The following is a 20775-nucleotide window of genomic DNA, read 5'->3' as shown; positions in this document are numbered from 1 at the left end:
TATTACGTCGCAATATGATAGGTCCGGGTATAGATGTACCGGCACCAGATGTGAATACCAGCCAACGCGAGATGAGTTGGTTGGTGGATCAATATATTAAAACTTTTGGTAATTTTTTTTTATGAAATATTAGAAAACGTCTTGATAGACAAATAAATTGTTCTTCTAGGCTATAACGATGTAGATGCATTGGCCATCACGACTGGTAAGCCAGTAGAAATAGGCGGTATAAATGGTCGCACCGCCGCCACGGGACGTGGTCTATTTAAGGCGGCTGAATGTTTTATTATGGATAAAGATTGGATGGATTTATTAGGCTGGAAGACTGGTTGGAAAGATAAAACCGTGATCGTACAAGGGTTTGGCAATGTCGGTTCCCATGCATCCGTTTTTGTAGTGGAAGCCGGTGCCAAACTGATCGGTGTTCAAGAATTTGACGTGTCTCTAGTAAATGAGAATGGCATTGATCCAAAGGTATGTGGCGTATTGAAAATAAATATCTCCATGATAATATTTTTTTAATTTTCTTCATATACTTAGGACTTAATGGAGTATTATGCAAAAAATAATAAATCAATCAAGGGCTATACCAAAGCCACCGAAAAAGAGGGCAGTTTGTTGGGTGAAAAATGCGATATACTAATGCCTTGCTCTACGCAAAAGGTTCTCACTGTCGAAAATGCTAACAGTGTACAAGCCAAGATGATTTTAGAAGGCGCTAATGGTCCTTCGACGCCAGCTGCCGATGAAATATTACGTGAAAAGAATGTACTCATTATACCGGATTTGTTTTGCAATGCTGGCGGTGTAACGGTATCCTACTTTGAGTACTTAAAGAATATCAATCATGTATCTTATGGCAAAATGAATGTTAAACGCGAGAAAGCCATAATCAACGAGATCTTTAACTCCATGAATGAGTGCGAGGTAAGTGAACTTTGACCACCGTGCAAATAAGTTAATTTGTTAATATGAATTTTTTTTAATTTATTTATTTAGGATAAGTTCAAGCCAAACAAAAAGTTAAAGCTCATAAGAGACTGTACGAAGGAGGCGGATATTGTAGACGCAGAACTACAAACAGTTATGGAAACTGCGGGGGCAGGCATTAAGATTGTGGCCAATGAATTCGGTCTCTGCAATGATTTACGCACCGCTGCCTTTATTTACTCGATTTCTAAGATTTTCCGAGCCTTAGAAATGGAGGGCATTTCTCAACAATAATTACAGAATGTGTCTGAAGTCGCTTGGCGATTATTTATTTTTACAAATTTTACATTTATATATTTATAAGATCCAAAGTGTAATATCCTTTTGTATATTTTTCTTAAATTTTTAAATAAATATTTCTTTACAAAAACACAAACAGAATGGCTTCTTGACAGCAACAGTTTAACAATTAAAAAAAAAAACCCTACCCACTTACTACGCCAATTTTGGTGGCATTCACCACTGCAATGATTTACGCACCGCCGCCTTTATTTACTCGATTTCGAAGATTTTCCGAGCATTAGAATTGGAGGGCATTTCTCAGCAATAATTGCAGAATGCGTCTGAAGTCGCTAGGCGATTGTTTATTTTTACACATTTTACATTTATATATTTATAAGATCCAAAGTGTAATATCCTTTTGTATATTTTTCTTCAATTTTTAAATAAATATTTCTTTACACAAACACAAACAAAATGGCTTCTTGACAGCAACAGTTTTACAATTAAAAAACAAAACCCCTACCCACTTACCTCTGTTTTTGGTACCCTTATATCTGTTTTTCTGTTTTTGGTAATATGGTACTCATACGACCTGTATAACCCCATTTGCGCGCCGTGAAAAAATCGGGTTTTCACCACGCGCCAATGCATCAAATGCACCAAAATGCACCAAAAAAGTGGTGAATGGTACCAAAAATCCATCCACCAAATGCACCAAAAATAGCGTAGTAAGTGGGTAGGGGTTATTATGCATTATTCGTCATTTTTTACGATCCCCAAAATCCAAAATTTTTGCCAGAATAAAATAATTAACATTAAAAAAACATTAACATTAACATATTTTCAACAGAAAAAATCAAAACTTCAAAACATAAACAGTCAATATTGTCAAATTTATTTTTCTCAGTTCAGTTGATATTGAGATTTTCATAAGAACAGTTGTGTTGAACGGAGCGATTTGAATTTGTTCTCGAAGAAAATAATTACAAAAAAAACCTGACGCAAATAATAAATAAACAAAAAATATTTTCTTACTGAATATTGTGGAATATTTATATATTCGTAATACAATTGTATATATACAATATACAACAAAATCAGCGGATACCAAAATAATTGCCGAAAAAGTGAGTGCAAAAAATTTCTTACAAAAACACACAAAAAAAAATCATAATTGGGATTGCATTATCGCAAGGCAATATGTCCTTCCTTTTAAATGGTAAACTTTTACGATCTTCACTATCGAAGACAGTTTTAAACTGGACCGGACTTGGGGCTACGCGTGAAAAGCACGTGATGCCCAAGCATTTGGAAAAAATCAATAAAGACAAAGACCCACCATTTGCACACATGGTTGAGTATTATTATCACTCGGCCGCTCAGCTAATGGAGCCGATGATGATAAAGGAGCTGGAAAAGTATCCTTACATGAAGAAGGAACAGCGTGAACAACGTGTTTCCGCCATGCTTAAATTGATGGGCTGCACTACAAATCTATTGGAAGTTACCTTCCCTATAATAAGAAGTGATGGCAATTACGAGCTAATCACCGGCTATCGCGCACACCACACTAGACACAGATTACCACTCAAAGGCGGTGGGTTCAATTATATTATTGGCTATTATTTTTCTAGAAAAGCTGGTATATTCAAAAAATTTCTCAACGAATTTTCTAGAATATATGCATGTAGTTGTGTGTTTCAAGAAAATGTTCTTCCTTTTCAATGCTTCAACTGCTGATGTCTAGCATGATATATATAACTGACTGATCATATCCGTTCCTCTTTTGTAGGCATACGTTTTGCCATGGACGTCGACGCCGATGAGATACGCGCTTTGGCTTATCTGATGGCGTTTAAGACGGCTTGCGTGAATGTACCGTTTGGTGGTTCCAAGGGTGGCATACGTATCGACCCGAAGAAGTATACTGCACAAGAATTGCAAACAATTACGCGTCGCTATACAATGGAGCTATTACGTCGCAATATGATAGGTCCGGGTATAGATGTACCGGCACCAGATGTGAATACCAGCCAACGCGAGATGAGTTGGTTGGTGGATCAATATATTAAAACTTTTGGTAATTTTTTTTTATGAAATATTAGAAAACGTCTTGATAGACAAATAAATTGTTCTTCTAGGCTATAACGATGTAGATGCATTGGCCATCACGACTGGTAAGCCAGTAGAAATAGGCGGTATAAATGGTCGCACCGCCGCCACGGGACGTGGTCTATTTAAGGCGGCTGAATGTTTTATTATGGATAAAGATTGGATGGATTTATTAGGCTGGAAGACTGGTTGGAAAGATAAAACCGTGATCGTACAAGGGTTTGGCAATGTCGGTTCCCATGCATCCGTTTTTTGTAGTGGAAGCCGGTGCCAAACTGATCGGTGTTCAAGAATTTGACGTGTCTCTAGTAAATGAGAATGGCATTGATCCAAAGGTATCAAGAAAATGTTCTTCCTTTTCAATGCTTCAACTGCTGATGTCTAGCATGATATATATAACTGACTGATCATATCCGTTCCTCTTTTGTAGGCATACGTTTTGCCATGGACGTCGACGCCGATGAGATACGCGCTTTGGCTTATCTGATGGCGTTTAAGACGGCTTGCGTGAATGTACCGTTTGGTGGTTCCAAGGGTGGCATACGTATCGACCCGAAGAAGTATACTGCACAAGAATTGCAAACAATTACGCGTCGCTATACAATGGAGCTATTACGTCGCAATATGATAGGTCCGGGTATAGATGTACCGGCACCAGATGTGAATACCAGCCAACGCGAGATGAGTTGGTTGGTGGATCAATATATTAAAACTTTTGGTAATTTTTTTTTATGAAATATTAGAAAACGTCTTGATAGACAAATAAATTGTTCTTCTAGGCTATAACGATGTAGATGCATTGGCCATCACGACTGGTAAGCCAGTAGAAATAGGCGGTATAAATGGTCGCACCGCCGCCACGGGACGTGGTCTATTTAAGGCGGCTGAATGTTTTATTATGGATAAAGATTGGATGGATTTATTAGGCTGGAAGACTGGTTGGAAAGATAAAACCGTGATCGTACAAGGGTTTGGCAATGTCGGTTCCCATGCATCCGTTTTTGTAGTGGAAGCCGGTGCCAAACTGATCGGTGTTCAAGAATTTGACGTGTCTCTAGTAAATGAGAATGGCATTGATCCAAAGGTATGTGGCGTATTGAAAATAAATATCTCCATGATAATATTTTTTTAATTTTCTTCATATACTTAGGACTTAATGGAGTATTATGCAAAAAATAATAAATCAATCAAGGGCTATACCAAAGCCACCGAAAAAGTGGGCAGTTTGTTGGGTGAAAAATGCGATATACTAATGCCTTGCTCTACGCAAAAGGTTCTCACTGTCGAAAATGCTAACAGTGTACAAGCCAAGATGATTTTAGAAGGCGCTAATGGTCCTTCGACGCCAGCTGCCGATGAAATATTACGTGAAAAGAATGTACTCATTATACCGGATTTGTTTTGCAATGCTGGCGGTGTAACGGTATCCTACTTTGAGTACTTAAAGAATATCAATCATGTATCTTATGGCAAAATGAATGTTAAACGCGAGAAAGCCATAATCAACGAGATCTTTAACTCCATGAATGAGTGCGAGGTAAGTGAACTTTGACCACCGTGCAAATAAGTTAATTTGTTAATATGAATTTTTTTAATTTATTTATTTAGGATAAGTTCAAGCCAAACAAAAAGTTAAAGCTCATAAGAGACTGTACGAAGGAGGCGGATATTGTAGACGCAGGACTACAAACAGTTATGGAAACTGCGGGGGCAGGCATTAAGATTGTGGCCAATGAATTCGGTCTCTGCAATGATTTACGCACCGCTGCCTTTATTTACTCGATTTCTAAGATTTTCCGAGCCTTAGAAATGGAGGGCATTTCTCAACAATAATTACAGAATGCGTCTGAAGTCGCTTGGCGATTATTTATTTTTACAAATTTTACATTTATATATTTATAAGATCCAAAGTGTAATATCCTTTTGTATATTTTTCTTAAATTTTTAAATAAATATTTCTTTACAAAAACACAAACAGAATGGCTTCTTGACAGCAACAGTTTAACAATTAAAAAAAAAACCCCTACCCACTTACTACGCCAATTTTGGTGGCATTCACCACTGCAATGATTTACGCACCGCCGCCTTTATTTACTCGATTTCGAAGATTTTCCGAGCATTAGAATTGGAGGGCATTTCTCAACAATAATTACAGAATGCGTCTGAAGTCGCTTGGCGATTATTTATTTTTACAAATTTTACATTTATATATTTATAAGATCCAAAGTGTAATATCCTTTTGTATATTTTTCTTCAATTTTTAAATAAATATTTCTTTACACAAACACAAACAAAATGGCTTCTTGACAGCAACAGTTTTACAATTAAAAAACAAAACCCCTACCCACTTACCTCTGTTTTTGGTACCCTTATATCTGTTTTTCTGTTTTTGGTAATATGGTACTCCATTTGCGCGCCGTGAAAAAATCGGTTTTTCACCACGCGCCAATGCATCAAATGCACCAAAATGCACCAAAAAAGTGGTGAATGGTACCAAAAATCCATCCACCAAATGCACCAAAAATAGCGTAGTAAGTGGGTAGGGGTTATTATGCATTATTCGTCATTTTTTACGATCCCCAAAATCCAAAATTTTTGCCAGAATAAAATAATTAACATTAAAAAAACATTAACATTAACATATTTTCAACAGAAAAAATCAAAACTTCAAAACATAAACAGTCAATATTGTCAAATTTATTTTTCTCAGTTCAGTTGATATTGAGATTTTCATAAGAACAGTTGTGTTGAACGGAGCGATTTGAATTTGTTCTCGAAGAAAATAATTACAAAAAAAACCTGACGCAAATAATAAATAAACAAAAAATATTTTCTTACTGAATATTGTGGAATATTTATATATTCGTAATACAATTGTATATATACAATATACAACAAAATCAGCGGATACCAAAATAATTGCCGAAAAAGTGAGTGCAAAAAATTTCTTACAAAAACACACAAAAAAAAATCATAATTGGGATTGCATTATCGCAAGGCAATATGTCCTTCCTTTTAAATGGTAAACTTTTACGATCTTCACTATCGAAGACAGTTTTAAACTGGACCGGACTTGGGGCTACGCGTGAAAAGCACGTGATGCCCAAGCATTTGGAAAAAATCAATAAAGACAAAGACCCACCATTTGCACACATGGTTGAGTATTATTATCACTCGGCCGCTCAGCTAATGGAGCCGATGATGATAAAGGAGCTGGAAAAGTATCCTTACATGAAGAAGGAACAGCGTGAACAACGTGTTTCCGCCATGCTTAAATTGATGGGCTGCACTACAAATCTATTGGAAGTTACCTTCCCTATAATAAGAAGTGATGGCAATTACGAGCTAATCACCGGCTATCGCGCACACCACACTAGACACAGATTACCACTCAAAGGCGGTGGGTTCAATTATATTATTGGCTATTATTTTTCTAGAAAAGCTGGTATATTCAAAAAATTTCTCAACGAATTTTCTAGAATATATGCATGTAGTTGTGTGTTTCAAGAAAATGTTCTTCCTTTTCAATGCTTCAACTGCTGATGTCTAGCATGATATATATAACGGACTGATCATATCCGTTCCTCTTTTGTAGGCATACGTTTTGCCATGGACGTCGACGCCGATGAGATACGCGCTTTGGCTTATCTGATGGCGTTTAAGACGGCTTGCGTGAATGTACCGTTTGGTGGTTCCAAGGGTGGCATACGTATCGACCCGAAGAAGTATACTGCACAAGAATTGCAAACAATTACGCGTCGCTATACAATGGAGCTATTACGTCGCAATATGATAGGTCCGGGTATAGATGTACCGGCACCAGATGTGAATACCAGCCAACGCGAGATGAGTTGGTTGGTGGATCAATATATTAAAACTTTTGGTAATTTTTTTTTATGAAATATTAGAAAACGTCTTGATAGACAAATAAATTGTTCTTCTAGGCTATAACGATGTAGATGCATTGGCCATCACGACTGGTAAGCCAGTAGAAATAGGCGGTATAAATGGTCGCACCGCCGCCACGGGACGTGGTCTATTTAAGGCGGCTGAATGTTTTATTATGGATAAAGATTGGATGGATTTATTAGGCTGGAAGACTGGTTGGAAAGATAAAACCGTGATCGTACAAGGGTTTGGCAATGTCGGTTCCCATGCATCCGTTTTTGTAGTGGAAGCCGGTGCCAAACTGATCGGTGTTCAAGAATTTGACGTGTCTCTAGTAAATGAGAATGGCATTGATCCAAAGGTATGTGGCGTATTGAAAATAAATATCTCCATGATAATATTTTTTTAATTTTCTTCATATACTTAGGACTTAATGGAGTATTATGCAAAAAATAATAAATCAATCAAGGGCTATACCAAAGCCACCGAAAAAGTGGGCAGTTTGTTGGGTGAAAAATGCGATATACTAATGCCTTGCTCTACGCAAAAGGTTCTCACTGTCGAAAATGCTAACAGTGTACAAGCCAAGATGATTTTAGAAGGCGCTAATGGTCCTTCGACGCCAGCTGCCGATGAAATATTACGTGAAAAGAATGTACTCATTATACCGGATTTGTTTTGCAATGCTGGCGGTGTAACGGTATCCTACTTTGAGTACTTAAAGAATATCAATCATGTATCTTATGGCAAAATGAATGTTAAACGCGAGAAAGCCATAATCAACGAGATCTTTAACTCCATGAATGAGTGCGAGGTAAGTGAACTTTGACCACCGTGCAAATAAGTTAATTTGTTAATATGAATTTTTTTAATTTATTTATTTAGGATAAGTTCAAGCCAAACAAAAAGTTAAAGCTCATAAGAGACTGTACGAAGGAGGCGGATATTGTAGACGCAGGACTACAAACAGTTATGGAAACTGCGGGGGCAGGCATTAAGATTGTGGCCAATGAATTCGGTCTCTGCAATGATTTACGCACCGCTGCCTTTATTTACTCGATTTCTAAGATTTTCCGAGCCTTAGAAATGGAGGGCATTTCTCAACAATAATTACAGAATGCGTCTGAAGTCGCTTGGCGATTATTTATTTTTACAAATTTTACATTTATATATTTATAAGATCCAAAGTGTAATATCCTTTTGTATATTTTTCTTAAATTTTTAAATAAATATTTCTTTACAAAAACACAAACAGAATGGCTTCTTGACAGCAACAGTTTAACAATTAAAAAAAAAACCCCTACCCACTTACTACGCCAATTTTGGTGGCATTCACCACTGCAATGATTTACGCACCGCCGCCTTTATTTACTCGATTTCGAAGATTTTCCGAGCATTAGAATTGGAGGGCATTTCTCAACAATAATTACAGAATGCGTCTGAAGTCGCTTGGCGATTATTTATTTTTACAAATTTTACATTTATATATTTATAAGATCCAAAGTGTAATATCCTTTTGTATATTTTTCTTCAATTTTTAAATAAATATTTCTTTACACAAACACAAACAAAATGGCTTCTTGACAGCAACAGTTTTACAATTAAAAAACAAAACCCCTACCCACTTACCTCTGTTTTTGGTACCCTTATATCTGTTTTTCTGTTTTTGGTAATATGGTACTCATACGACCTGTATAATCCCATTTGCGCGCCGTGAAAAAATCGGTTTTTCACCACGCGCCAATGCATCAAATGCACCAAAATGCACCAAAAAAGTGGTGAATGGTACCAAAAATCCATCCACCAAATGCACCAAAAATAGCGTAGTAAGTGGGTAGGGGTTATTATGCATTATTCGTCATTTTTTACGATCCCCAAAATCCAAAATTTTTGCCAGAATAAAATAATTAACATTAAAAAAACATTAACATTAACATATTTTCAACAGAAAAAATCAAAACTTCAAAACATAAACAGTCAATATTGTCAAATTTATTTTTCTCAGTTCAGTTGATATTGAGATTTTCATAAGAACAGTTGTGTTGAACGGAGCGATTTGAATTTGTTCTCGAAGAAAATAATTACAAAAAAAACCTGACGCAAATAATAAATAAACAAAAAATATTTTCTTACTGAATATTGTGGAATATTTATATATTCGTAATACAATTGTATATATACAATATACAACAAAATCAGCGGATACCAAAATAATTGCCGAAAAAGTGAGTGCAAAAAATTTCTTACAAAAACACACAAAAAATAATCATAATTGGGATTGCATTATCGCAAGGCAATATGTCCTTCCTTTTAAATGGTAAACTTTTACGATCTTCACTATCGAAGACAGTTTTAAACTGGACCGGACTTGGGGCTACGCGTGAAAAGCACGTGATGCCCAAGCATTTGGAAAAAATCAATAAAGACAAAGACCCACCATTTGCACACATGGTTGAGTATTATTATCACTCGGCCGCTCAGCTAATGGAGCCGATGATGATAAAGGAGCTGGAAAAGTATCCTTACATGAAGAAGGAACAGCGTGAACAACGTGTTTCCGCCATGCTTAAATTGATGGGCTGCACTACAAATCTATTGGAAGTTACCTTCCCTATAATAAGAAGTGATGGCAATTACGAGCTAATCACCGGCTATCGCGCACACCACACTAGACACAGATTACCACTCAAAGGCGGTGGGTTCAATTATATTATTGGCTATTATTTTTCTAGAAAAGCTGGTATATTCAAAAAATTTCTCAACGAATTTTCTAGAATATATGCATGTAGTTGTGTGTTTCAAGAAAATGTTCTTCCTTTTCAATGCTTCATCTGCTGATGTCTAGCATGATATATATAACTGACTGATCATATCCGTTCCTCTTTTGTAGGCATACGTTTTGCCATGGACGTCGACGCCGATGAGATACGCGCTTTGGCTTATCTGATGGCGTTTAAGACGGCTTGCGTGAATGTACCGTTTGGTGGTTCCAAGGGTGGCATACGTATCGACCCGAAGAAGTATACTGCACAAGAATTGCAAACAATTACGCGTCGCTATACAATGGAGCTATTACGTCGCAATATGATAGGTCCGGGTATAGATGTACCGGCACCAGATGTGAATACCAGCCAACGCGAGATGAGTTGGTTGGTGGATCAATATATTAAAACTTTTGGTAATTTTTTTTTATGAAATATTAGAAAACGTCTTGATAGACAAAGAAATTGTTCTTCTAGGCTATAACGATGTAGATGCATTGGCCATCACGACTGGTAAGCCAGTAGAAATAGGCGGTATAAATGGTCGCACCGCCGCCACGGGACGTGGTCTATTTAAGGCGGCTGAATGTTTTATTATGGATAAAGATTGGATGGATTTATTAGGCTGGAAGACTGGTTGGAAAGATAAAACCGTGATCGTACAAGGGTTTGGCAATGTCGGTTCCCATGCATCCGTTTTTGTAGTGGAAGCCGGTGCCAAACTGATCGGTGTTCAAGAATTTGACGTGTCTCTAGTAAATGAGAATGGCATTGATCCAAAGGTATGTGGCGTATTGAAAATAAATATCTCCATGATAATATTTTTTTAATTTTCTTCATATACTTAGGACTTAATGGAGTATTATGCAAAAAATAATAAATCAATCAAGGGCTATACCAAAGCCACCGAAAAAGTGGGCAGTTTGTTGGGTGAAAAATGCGATATACTAATGCCTTGCTCTACGCAAAAGGTTCTCACTGTCGAAAATGCTAACAGTGTACAAGCCAAGATGATTTTAGAAGGCGCTAATGGTCCTTCGACGCCAGCTGCCGATGAAATATTACGTGAAAAGAATGTACTCATTATACCGGATTTGTTTTGCAATGCTGGCGGTGTAACGGTATCCTACTTTGAGTACTTAAAGAATATCAATCATGTATCTTATGGCAAAATGAATGTTAAACGCGAGAAAGCCATAATCAACGAGATCTTTAACTCCATGAATGAGTGCGAGGTAAGTGAACTTTGACCACCGTGCAAATAAGTTAATTTGTTAATATGAATTTTTTTAATTTATTTATTTAGGATAAGTTCAAGCCAAACAAAAAGTTAAAGCTCATAAGAGACTGTACGAAGGAGGCGGATATTGTAGACGCAGGACTACAAACAGTTATGGAAACTGCGGGGGCAGGCATTAAGATTGTGGCCAATGAATTCGGTCTCTGCAATGATTTACGCACCGCTGCCTTTATTTACTCGATTTCTAAGATTTTCCGAGCCTTAGAAATGGAGGGCATTTCTCAACAATAATTACAGAATGCGTCTGAAGTCGCTTGGCGATTATTTATTTTTACAAATTTTACATTTATATATTTATAAGATCCAAAGTGTAATATCCTTTTGTATATTTTTCTTCAATTTTTAAATAAATATTTCTTTACACAAACACAAACAAAATGGCTTCTTGACAGCAACAGTTTTACAATTAAAAAACAAAACCCCTACCCACTTACCTCTGTTTTTGGTACCCTTATATCTGTTTTTCTGTTTTTGGTAATATGGTACTCATACGACCTGTATAATCCCATTTGCGCGCCGTGAAAAAATCGGTTTTTCACCACGCGCCAATGCATCAAATGCACCAAAATGCACCAAAAAAGTGGTGAATGGTACCAAAAATCCATCCACCAAATGCACCAAAAATAGCGTAGTAAGTGGGTAGGGGTTATTATGCATTATTCGTCATTTTTTACGATCCCCAAAATCCAAAATTTTTGCCAGAATAAAATAATTAACATTAAAAAAACATTAACATTAACATATTTTCAACAGAAAAAATCAAAACTTCAAAACATAAACAGTCAATATTGTCAAATTTATTTTTCTCAGTTCAGTTGATATTGAGATTTTCATAAGAACAGTTGTGTTGAACGGAGCGATTTGAATTTGTTCTCGAAGAAAATAATTACAAAAAAAACCTGACGCAAATAATAAATAAACAAAAAATATTTTCTTACTGAATATTGTGGAATATTTATATATTCGTAATACAATTGTATATATACAATATACAACAAAATCAGCGGATACCAAAATAATTGCCGAAAAAGTGAGTGCAAAAAATTTCTTACAAAAACACACAAAAAAAAAATCATAACTGGGATTGCATTATCGCAAGGCAATATGTCCTTCCTTTTAAATGGTAAACTTTTACGATCTTCACTATCGAAGACAGTTTTAAACTGGACCGGACTTGGGGCTACGCGTGAAAAGCACGTGATGCCCAAGCATTTGGAAAAAATCAATAAAGACAAAGACCCACCATTTGCACACATGGTTGAGTATTATTATCACTCGGCCGCTCAGCTAATGGAGCCGATGATGATAAAGGAGCTGGAAAAGTATCCTTACATGAAGAAGGAACAGCGTGAACAACGTGTTTCCGCCATGCTTAAATTGATGGGCTGCACTACAAATCTATTGGAAGTTACCTTCCCTATAATAAGAAGTGATGGCAATTACGAGCTAATCAACGGCTATCGCGCACACCACACTAGACACAGATTACCACTCAAAGGCGGTGGGTTCAATTATATTATTGGCTATTATTTTTCTAGAAAAGCTGGTATATTCAAAAAATTTCTCAACGAATTTTCTAGAATATATGCATGTAGTTGTGTGTTTCAAGAAAATGTTCTTCCTTTTCAATGCTTCAACTGCTGATGTCTAGCATGATATATATAACTGACTGATCATATCCGTTCCTCTTTTGTAGGCATACGTTTTGCCATGGACGTCGACGCCGATGAGATACGCGCTTTGGCTTATCTGATGGCGTTTAAGACGGCTTGCGTGAATGTACCGTTTGGTGGTTCCAAGGGTGGCATACGTATCGACCCGAAGAAGTATACTGCACAAGAATTGCAAACAATTACGCGTCGCTATACAATGGAGCTATTACGTCGCAATATGATAGGTCCGGGTATAGATGTACCGGCACCAGATGTGAATACCAGCCAACGCGAGATGAGTTGGTTGGTGGATCAATATATTAAAACTTTTGGTAATTTTTTTTTATGAAATATTAGAAAACGTCTTGATAGACAAATAAATTGTTCTTCTAGGCTATAACGATGTAGATGCATTGGCCATCACGACTGGTAAGCCAGTAGAAATAGGCGGTATAAATGGTCGCACCGCCGCCACGGGACGTGGTCTATTTAAGGCGGCTGAATGTTTTATTATGGATAAAGATTGGATGGATTTATTAGGCTGGAAGACTGGTTGGAAAGATAAAACCGTGATCGTACAAGGGTTTGGCAATGTCGGTTCCCATGCATCCGTTTTTGTAGTGGAAGCCGGTGCCAAACTGATCGGTGTTCAAGAATTTGACGTGTCTCTAGTAAATGAGAATGGCATTGATCCAAAGGTATGTGGCGTATTGAAAATAAATATCTCCATGATAATATTTTTTTAATTTTCTTCATATACTTAGGACTTAATGGAGTATTATGCAAAAAATAATAAATCAATCAAGGGCTATACCAAAGCCACCGAAAAAGTGGGCAGTTTGTTGGGTGAAAAATGCGATATACTAATGCCTTGCTCTACGCAAAAGGTTCTCACTGTCGAAAATGCTAACAGTGTACAAGCCAAGATGATTTTAGAAGGCGCTAATGGTCCTTCGACGCCAGCTGCCGATGAAATATTACGTGAAAAGAATGTACTCATTATACCGGATTTGTTTTGCAATGCTGGCGGTGTAACGGTATCCTACTTTGAGTACTTAAAGAATATCAATCATGTATCTTATGGCAAAATGAATGTTAAACGCGAGAAAGCCATAATCAACGAGATCTTTAACTCCATGAATGAGTGCGAGGTAAGTGAACTTTGACCACCGTGCAAATAAGTTAATTTGTTAATATGAATTTTTTTAATTTATTTATTTAGGATAAGTTCAAGCCAAACAAAAAGTTAAAGCTCATAAGAGACTGTACGAAGGAGGCGGATATTGTAGACGCAGGACTACAAACAGTTATGGAAACTGCGGGGGCAGGCATTAAGATTGTGGCCAATGAATTCGGTCTCTGCAATGATTTACGCACCGCTGCCTTTATTTACTCGATTTCTAAGATTTTCCGAGCCTTAGAAATGGAGGGCATTTCTCAACAATAATTACAGAATGCGTCTGAAGTCGCTTGGCGATTATTTATTTTTACAAATTTTAAATTTATATATTTATAAGATCCAAAGTGTAATATCCTTTTGTATATTTTTCTTAAATTTTTAAATAAATATTTCTTTACAAAAACACAAACAGAATGGCTTCTTGACAGCAACAGTTTAACAATTAAAAAAAAAACCCCTACCCACTTACTACGCCAATTTTGGTGGCATTCACCACTGCAATGATTTACGCACCGCCGCCTTTATTTACTCGATTTCGAAGATTTTCCGAGCATTAGAATTGGAGGGCATTTCTCAACAATAATTACAGAATGCGTCTGAAGTCGCTTGGCGATTATTTATTTTTACAAATTTTACATTTATATATTTATAAGATCCAAAGTGTAATATCCTTTTGTATATTTTTCTTCAATTTTTAAATAAATATTTCTTTACACAAACACAAACAAAATGGCTTCTTGACAGCAACAGTTTTACAATTAAAAAACAAAACCCCTACCCACTTACCTCTGTTTTTGGTACCCTTATATCTGTTTTTCTGTTTTTGGTAATATGGTACTCATACGACCTGTATAATCCCATTTGCGCGCCGTGAAAAAATCGGTTTTTCACCACGCGCCAATGCATCAAATGCACCAAAATGCACCAAAAAAGTGGTGAATGGTACCAAAAACCCATCCACCAAATGCACCAAAAATAGCGTAGTAAGTGGGTAGGGGTTATTATGCATTATTCGTCATTTTTTACGATCCCCAAAATCCAAAATTTTTGCCAGAATAAAATAATTAACATTAAAAAAACATTAACATTAACATATTTTCAACAGAAAAAATCAAAACTTCAAAACATAAACAGTCAATTTTGTCAAATTTATTTTTCTCAGTTCAGTTGATATTGAGATTTTCATAAGAACAGTTGTGTTGAACGGAGCGATTTGAATTTGTTCTCGAAGAAAATAATTACAAAAAAAAAACCTGACGCAAATAATAAATAAACAAAAAATATTTTCTTACTGAATATTGTGGAATATTTATATATTCGTAATACAATTGTATATATACAATATACAACAAAATCAGCGGATACCAAAATAATTGCCGAAAAAGTGAGTGCAAAAAATTTCTTACAAAAACACACAAAAAAAATCATAACTGGGATTGCATTATCGCAAGGCAATATGTCCTTCCTTTTAAATGGTAAACTTTTACGATCTTCACTATCGAAGACAGTTTTAAACTGGACCGGACTTGGGGCTACGCGTGAAAAGCACGTGATGCCCAAGCATTTGGAAAAAATCAATAAAGACAAAGACCCACCATTTGCACACATGGTTGAGTATTATTATCACTCGGCCGCTCAGCTAATGGAGCCGATGATGATAAAGGAGCTGGAAAAGTATCCTTACATGAAGAAGGAACAGCGTGAACAACGTGTTTCCGCCATGCTTAAATTGATGGGCTGCACTACAAATCTATTGGAAGTTACCTTCCCTATAATAAGAAGTGATGGCAATTACGAGCTAATCACCGGCTATCGCGCACACCACACTAGACACAGATTACCACTCAAAGGCGGTGGGTTCAATTATATTATTGGCTATTATTTTTCTAGAAAAGCTGGTATATTCAAAAAATTTCTCAACGAATTTTCTAGAATATATGCATGTAGTTGTGTGTTTCAAGAAAATGTTCTTCCTTTTCAATGCTTCAACTGCTGATGTCTAGCATGATATATATAACTGACTGATCATATCCGTTCCTCTTTTGTAGGCATACGTTTTGCCATGGACGTCGACGCCGATGAGATACGCGCTTTGGCTTATCTGATGGCGTTTAAGACGGCTTGCGTGAATGTACCGTTTGGTGGTTCCAAGGGTGGCATACGTATCGACCCGAAGAAGTATACTGCACAAGAATTGCAAACAATTACGCGTCGCTATACAATGGAGCTATTACGTCGCAATATGATAGGTCCGGGTATAGATGTACCGGCACCAGATGTGAATACCAGCCAACGCGAGATGAGTTGGTTGGTGGATCAATATATTAAAACTTTTGGTAATTTTTTTTTATGAAATATTAGAAAACGTCTTGATAGACAAATAAATTGTTCTTCTAGGCTATAACGATGTAGATGCATTGGCCATCACGACTGGTAAGCCAGTAGAAATAGGCGGTATAAATGGTCGCACCGCCGCCACGGGACGTGGTCTATTTAAGGCGGCTGAATGTTTTATTATGGATAAAGATTGGATGGATTTATTAGGCTGGAAGACTGGTTGGAAAGATAAAACCGTGATCGTACAAGGGTTTGGCAATGTCGGTTCCCATGCATCCGTTTTTGTAGTGGAAGCCGGTGCCAAACTGATCGGTGTTCAAGAATTTGACGTGTCTCTAGTAAATGAGAATGGCATTGATCCAAAGGTATGTGGCGTATTGAAAATAAATATCTCCATGATAATATTTTTTTAATTTTCTTCATATACTTAGGACTTAATGGAGTATTATGCAAAAAATAATAAATCAATCAAGGGCTATACCAAAGCCACCGAAAAAGAGGGCAGTTTGTTGGGTGAAAAATGCGATATACTAATGCCTTGCTATACGCAAAAGGTTTTCACTGTCGAAAATGCTAACAGTGTACAAGCCAAGATGATTTTAGAAGGCGCTAATGGTCCTTCGACGCCAGCTGCCGATGAAATATTACGTAAAAAGAATGTACTCATTATACCGGATTTGTTTTGCAATGCTGGCGGTGTAACGGTATCCTACTTTGAGTACTTAAAGAATATCAATCATGTATCTTATGGCAAAATGAATGTTAAACGCGAGAAAGCCATAATCAACGAGATCTTTAACTCCATGAATAAGTGCGAGGTAAGTGAACTTTGACCACCGTGCAAATAAGTTAATTTGTTAATATGAATTTTTTTAATTTATTTATTTAGGATAAGTTCAAGCCAAACAAAAAGTTATAGCTCATAAGAGACTGTACGAAGGAGGCGGATATTGTAGACGCAGGACTACAAACAGTTATGGAAACTGCGGGGGCAGGCATTAAGATTGTGGCCAATGAATTCGGTCTCTGCAATGATTTACGCACCGCTGCCTTTGTTTACTCGATTTCGAAGATTTTCCGAGCATTAGAATTGGAGGGCATTTCTCAGCAATAATTGCAGAATGCGTCTGAAGTCGCTAGGCGATTGTTTATTTTTACACATTTTACATTTATATATTTATAAGATCCAAAGTGTAATATCCTTTTGTATATTTTTCTTAAATTTTTAAATAAATATTTCTTTACAAAAACACAAACAGAATGGCTTCTTGACAGCAACAGTTTAACAATTAAAAAAAAAACCCCTACCCACTTACTACGCCAATTTTGGTGGCATTCACCACTGCAATGATTTACGCACCGCCGCCTTTATTTACTCGATTTCGAAGATTTTCCGAGCATTAGAATTGGAGGGCATTTCTCAGCAATAATTGCAGAATGCGTCTGAAGTCGCTAGGCGATTGTTTATTTTTACACATTTTACATTTATATATTTATAAGATCCAAAGTGTAATATCCTTTTGTATATTTTTCTTAAATTTTTAAATAAATATTTCTTTACAAAAACACAAACAGAATGGCTTCTTGACAGCAACAGTTTAACAATTAAAAAAAAAACCCCTACCCACTTACTACGCCAATTTTGGTGGCATTCACCACTGCAATGATTTACGCACCGCCGCCTTTATTTACTCGATTTCGAAGATTTTCCGAGCATTAGAATTGGAGGGCATTTCTCAGCAATAATTGCAGAATGCGTCTGAAGTCGCTAGGCGATTGTTTATTTTTACACATTTTACATTTATATATTTATAAGATCCAAAGTGTAATATCCTTTTGTATATTTTTCTTCAATTTTTAAATAAATATTTCTTTACACAAACACAAACAAAATGGCTTCTTGACAGCAACAGTTTTACAATTAAAAAACAAAACCCCTACCCACTTACCTCTGTTTTTGGTACCCTTATATCTGTTTTTCTGTTTTTGGTAATATGGTACTCATACGACCTGTATAACCCCATTTGCGCGCCGTGAAAAAATCGGGTTTTCACCACGCGCCAATGCATCAAATGCACCAAAATGCACCAAAAAAGTGGTGAATGGTACCAAAAATCCATCCACCAAATGCACCAAAAATAGCGTAGTAAGTGGGTAGGGGTTATTATGCATTATTCGTCATTTTTTACGATCCCCAAAATCCAAAATTTTTGCCAGAATAAAATAATTAACATTAAAAAAACATTAACATTAACATATTTTCAACAGAAAAAATCAAAACTTCAAAACATAAACAGTCAATATTGTCAAATTTATTTTTCTCAGTTCAGTTGATATTGAGATTTTCATAAGAACAGTTGTGTTGAACGGAGCGATTTGAATTTGTTCTCGAAGAAAATAATTACAAAAAAAACCTGACGCAAATAATAAATAAACAAAAAATATTTTCTTACTGAATATTGTGGAATATTTATATATTCGTAATACAATTGTATATATACAATATACAACAAAATCAGCGGATACCAAAATAATTGCCGAAAAAGTGAGTGCAAAAAATTTCTTACAAAAACACACAAAAAAAAATCATAATTGGGATTGCATTATCGCAAGGCAATATGTCCTTCCTTTTAAATGGTAAACTTTTACTATCTTCACTATCGAAGACAGTTTTAAACTGGACCGGACTTGGGGCTACGCGTGAAAAGCACGTGATGCCCAAGCATTTGGAAAAAATCAATAAAGACAAAGACCCACCATTTGCACACATGGTTGAGTATTATTATCACTCGGCCGCTCAGCTAATGGAGCCGATGATGATAAAGGAGCTGGAAAAGTATCCTTACATGAAGAAGGAACAGCGTGAACAACGTGTTTCCGCCATGCTTAAATTGATGGGCTGCACTACAAATCTATTGGAAGTTACCTTCCCTATAATAAGAAGTGATGGCAATTACGAGCTAATCACCGGCTATCGCGCACACCACACTAGACACAGATTACCACTCAAAGGCGGTGGGTTCAATTATATTATTGGCTATTATTTTTCTAGAAAAGCTGGTATATTCAAAAAATTTCTCAACGAATTTTCTAGAATATATGCATGTAGTTGTGTGTTTCAAGAAAATGTTCTTCCTTTTCAATGCTTCAACTGCTGATGTCTAGCATGATATATATAACTGACTGATCATATCCGTTCCTCTTTTGTAGGCATACGTTTTGCCATGGACGTCGACGCCGATGAGATACGCGCTTTGGCTTATCTGATGGCGTTTAAGACGGCTTGCGTGAATGTACCGTTTGGTGGTTCCAAGGGTGGCATACGTATCGACCCGAAGAAGTATACTGCACAAGAATTGCAAACAATTACGCGTCGCTATACAATGGAGCTATTACGTCGCAATATGATAGGTCCGGGTATAGATGTACCGGCACCAGATGTGAATACCAGCCAACGCGAGATGAGTTGGTTGGTGGATCTATATATTAAAACTTTTGGTAATTTTTTTTTATGAAATATTAGAAAACGTCTTGATAGACAAATAAATTGTTCTTCTAGGCTATAACGATGTAGATGCATTGGCCATCACGACTGGTAAGCCAGTAGAAATAGGCGGTATAAATGGTCGCACCGCCGCCACGGGACGTGGTCTATTTAAGGCGGCTGAATGTTTTATTATGGATAAAGATTGGATGGATTTATTAGGCTGGAAGACTGGTTGGAAAGATAAAACCGTGATCGTACAAGGGTTTGGCAATGTCGGTTCCCATGCATCCGTTTTTGTAGTGGAAGCCGGTGCCAAACTGATCGGTGTTCAAGAATTTGACGTGTCTCTAGTAAATGAGAATGGCATTGATCCAAAGGTATGTGGCGTATTGAAAATAAATATCTCCATGATAATATTTTTTTAATTTTCTTCATATACTTAGGACTTAATGGAGTATTATGCAAAAAATAATAAATCAATCAAGGGCTATACCAAAGCCACCGAAAAAGAGGGCAGTTTGTTGGGTGAAAAATGCGATATACTAATGCCTTGCTCTACGCAAAAGGTTCTCACTGTCGAAAATGCTAACAGTGTACAAGCCAAGATGATTTTAGAAGGCGCTAATGGTCCTTCGACGCCAGCTGCCGATGAAATATTACGTGAAAAGAATGTACTCATTATACCGGATTTGTTTTGCAATGCTGGCGGTGTAACGGTATCCTACTTTGAGTACTTAAAGAATATCAATCATGTATCTTATGGCAAAATGAATGTTAAACGCGAGAAAGCCATAATCAACGAGATCTTTAACTCCATTAATGAGTGCGAGGTAAGTGAACTTTGA

At 36.6% G+C, this 20775-nt stretch overlaps 2 protein-coding genes across 2 annotated transcripts; both read left to right on the top strand.

The window, feature by feature from the left end:
• Positions 1-345: 345 nt before the first annotated feature.
• On the top strand, positions 346-1459 carry LOC128920445 (glutamate dehydrogenase, mitochondrial-like; the record flags this gene model as incomplete). The annotated part of the gene is made up of 2 exons (XM_054227703.1): positions 346-474; positions 541-1459. Coding segments are annotated over 2 exons (531 nt in total), but the record flags the coding sequence as incomplete, so codon positions are not given.
• A 15421-nt stretch (positions 1460-16880) lies between these two features.
• Positions 16881-17696, top strand: LOC128920507 (glutamate dehydrogenase, mitochondrial-like). Its single transcript, XM_054227885.1, has 2 exons — positions 16881-17261; positions 17333-17696. The coding sequence occupies exons 1-2, from the start codon at positions 16881-16883 to the stop codon at positions 17360-17362; spliced, it is 411 nt and encodes a 136-aa protein (XP_054083860.1). The 3' UTR covers positions 17363-17696.
• The last annotated feature ends 3079 nt before the right edge of the window (positions 17697-20775 follow it).

This window comes from Zeugodacus cucurbitae, chromosome 3, assembly GCF_028554725.1.
Source record: "Zeugodacus cucurbitae isolate PBARC_wt_2022May chromosome 3, idZeuCucr1.2, whole genome shotgun sequence".
Taxonomy (NCBI): domain Eukaryota; kingdom Metazoa; phylum Arthropoda; class Insecta; order Diptera; family Tephritidae; genus Zeugodacus; species Zeugodacus cucurbitae.
The sequence above is the reverse complement of the archived record's forward strand: the minus strand, read 5'-3'. Positions and strand labels throughout refer to the sequence as shown.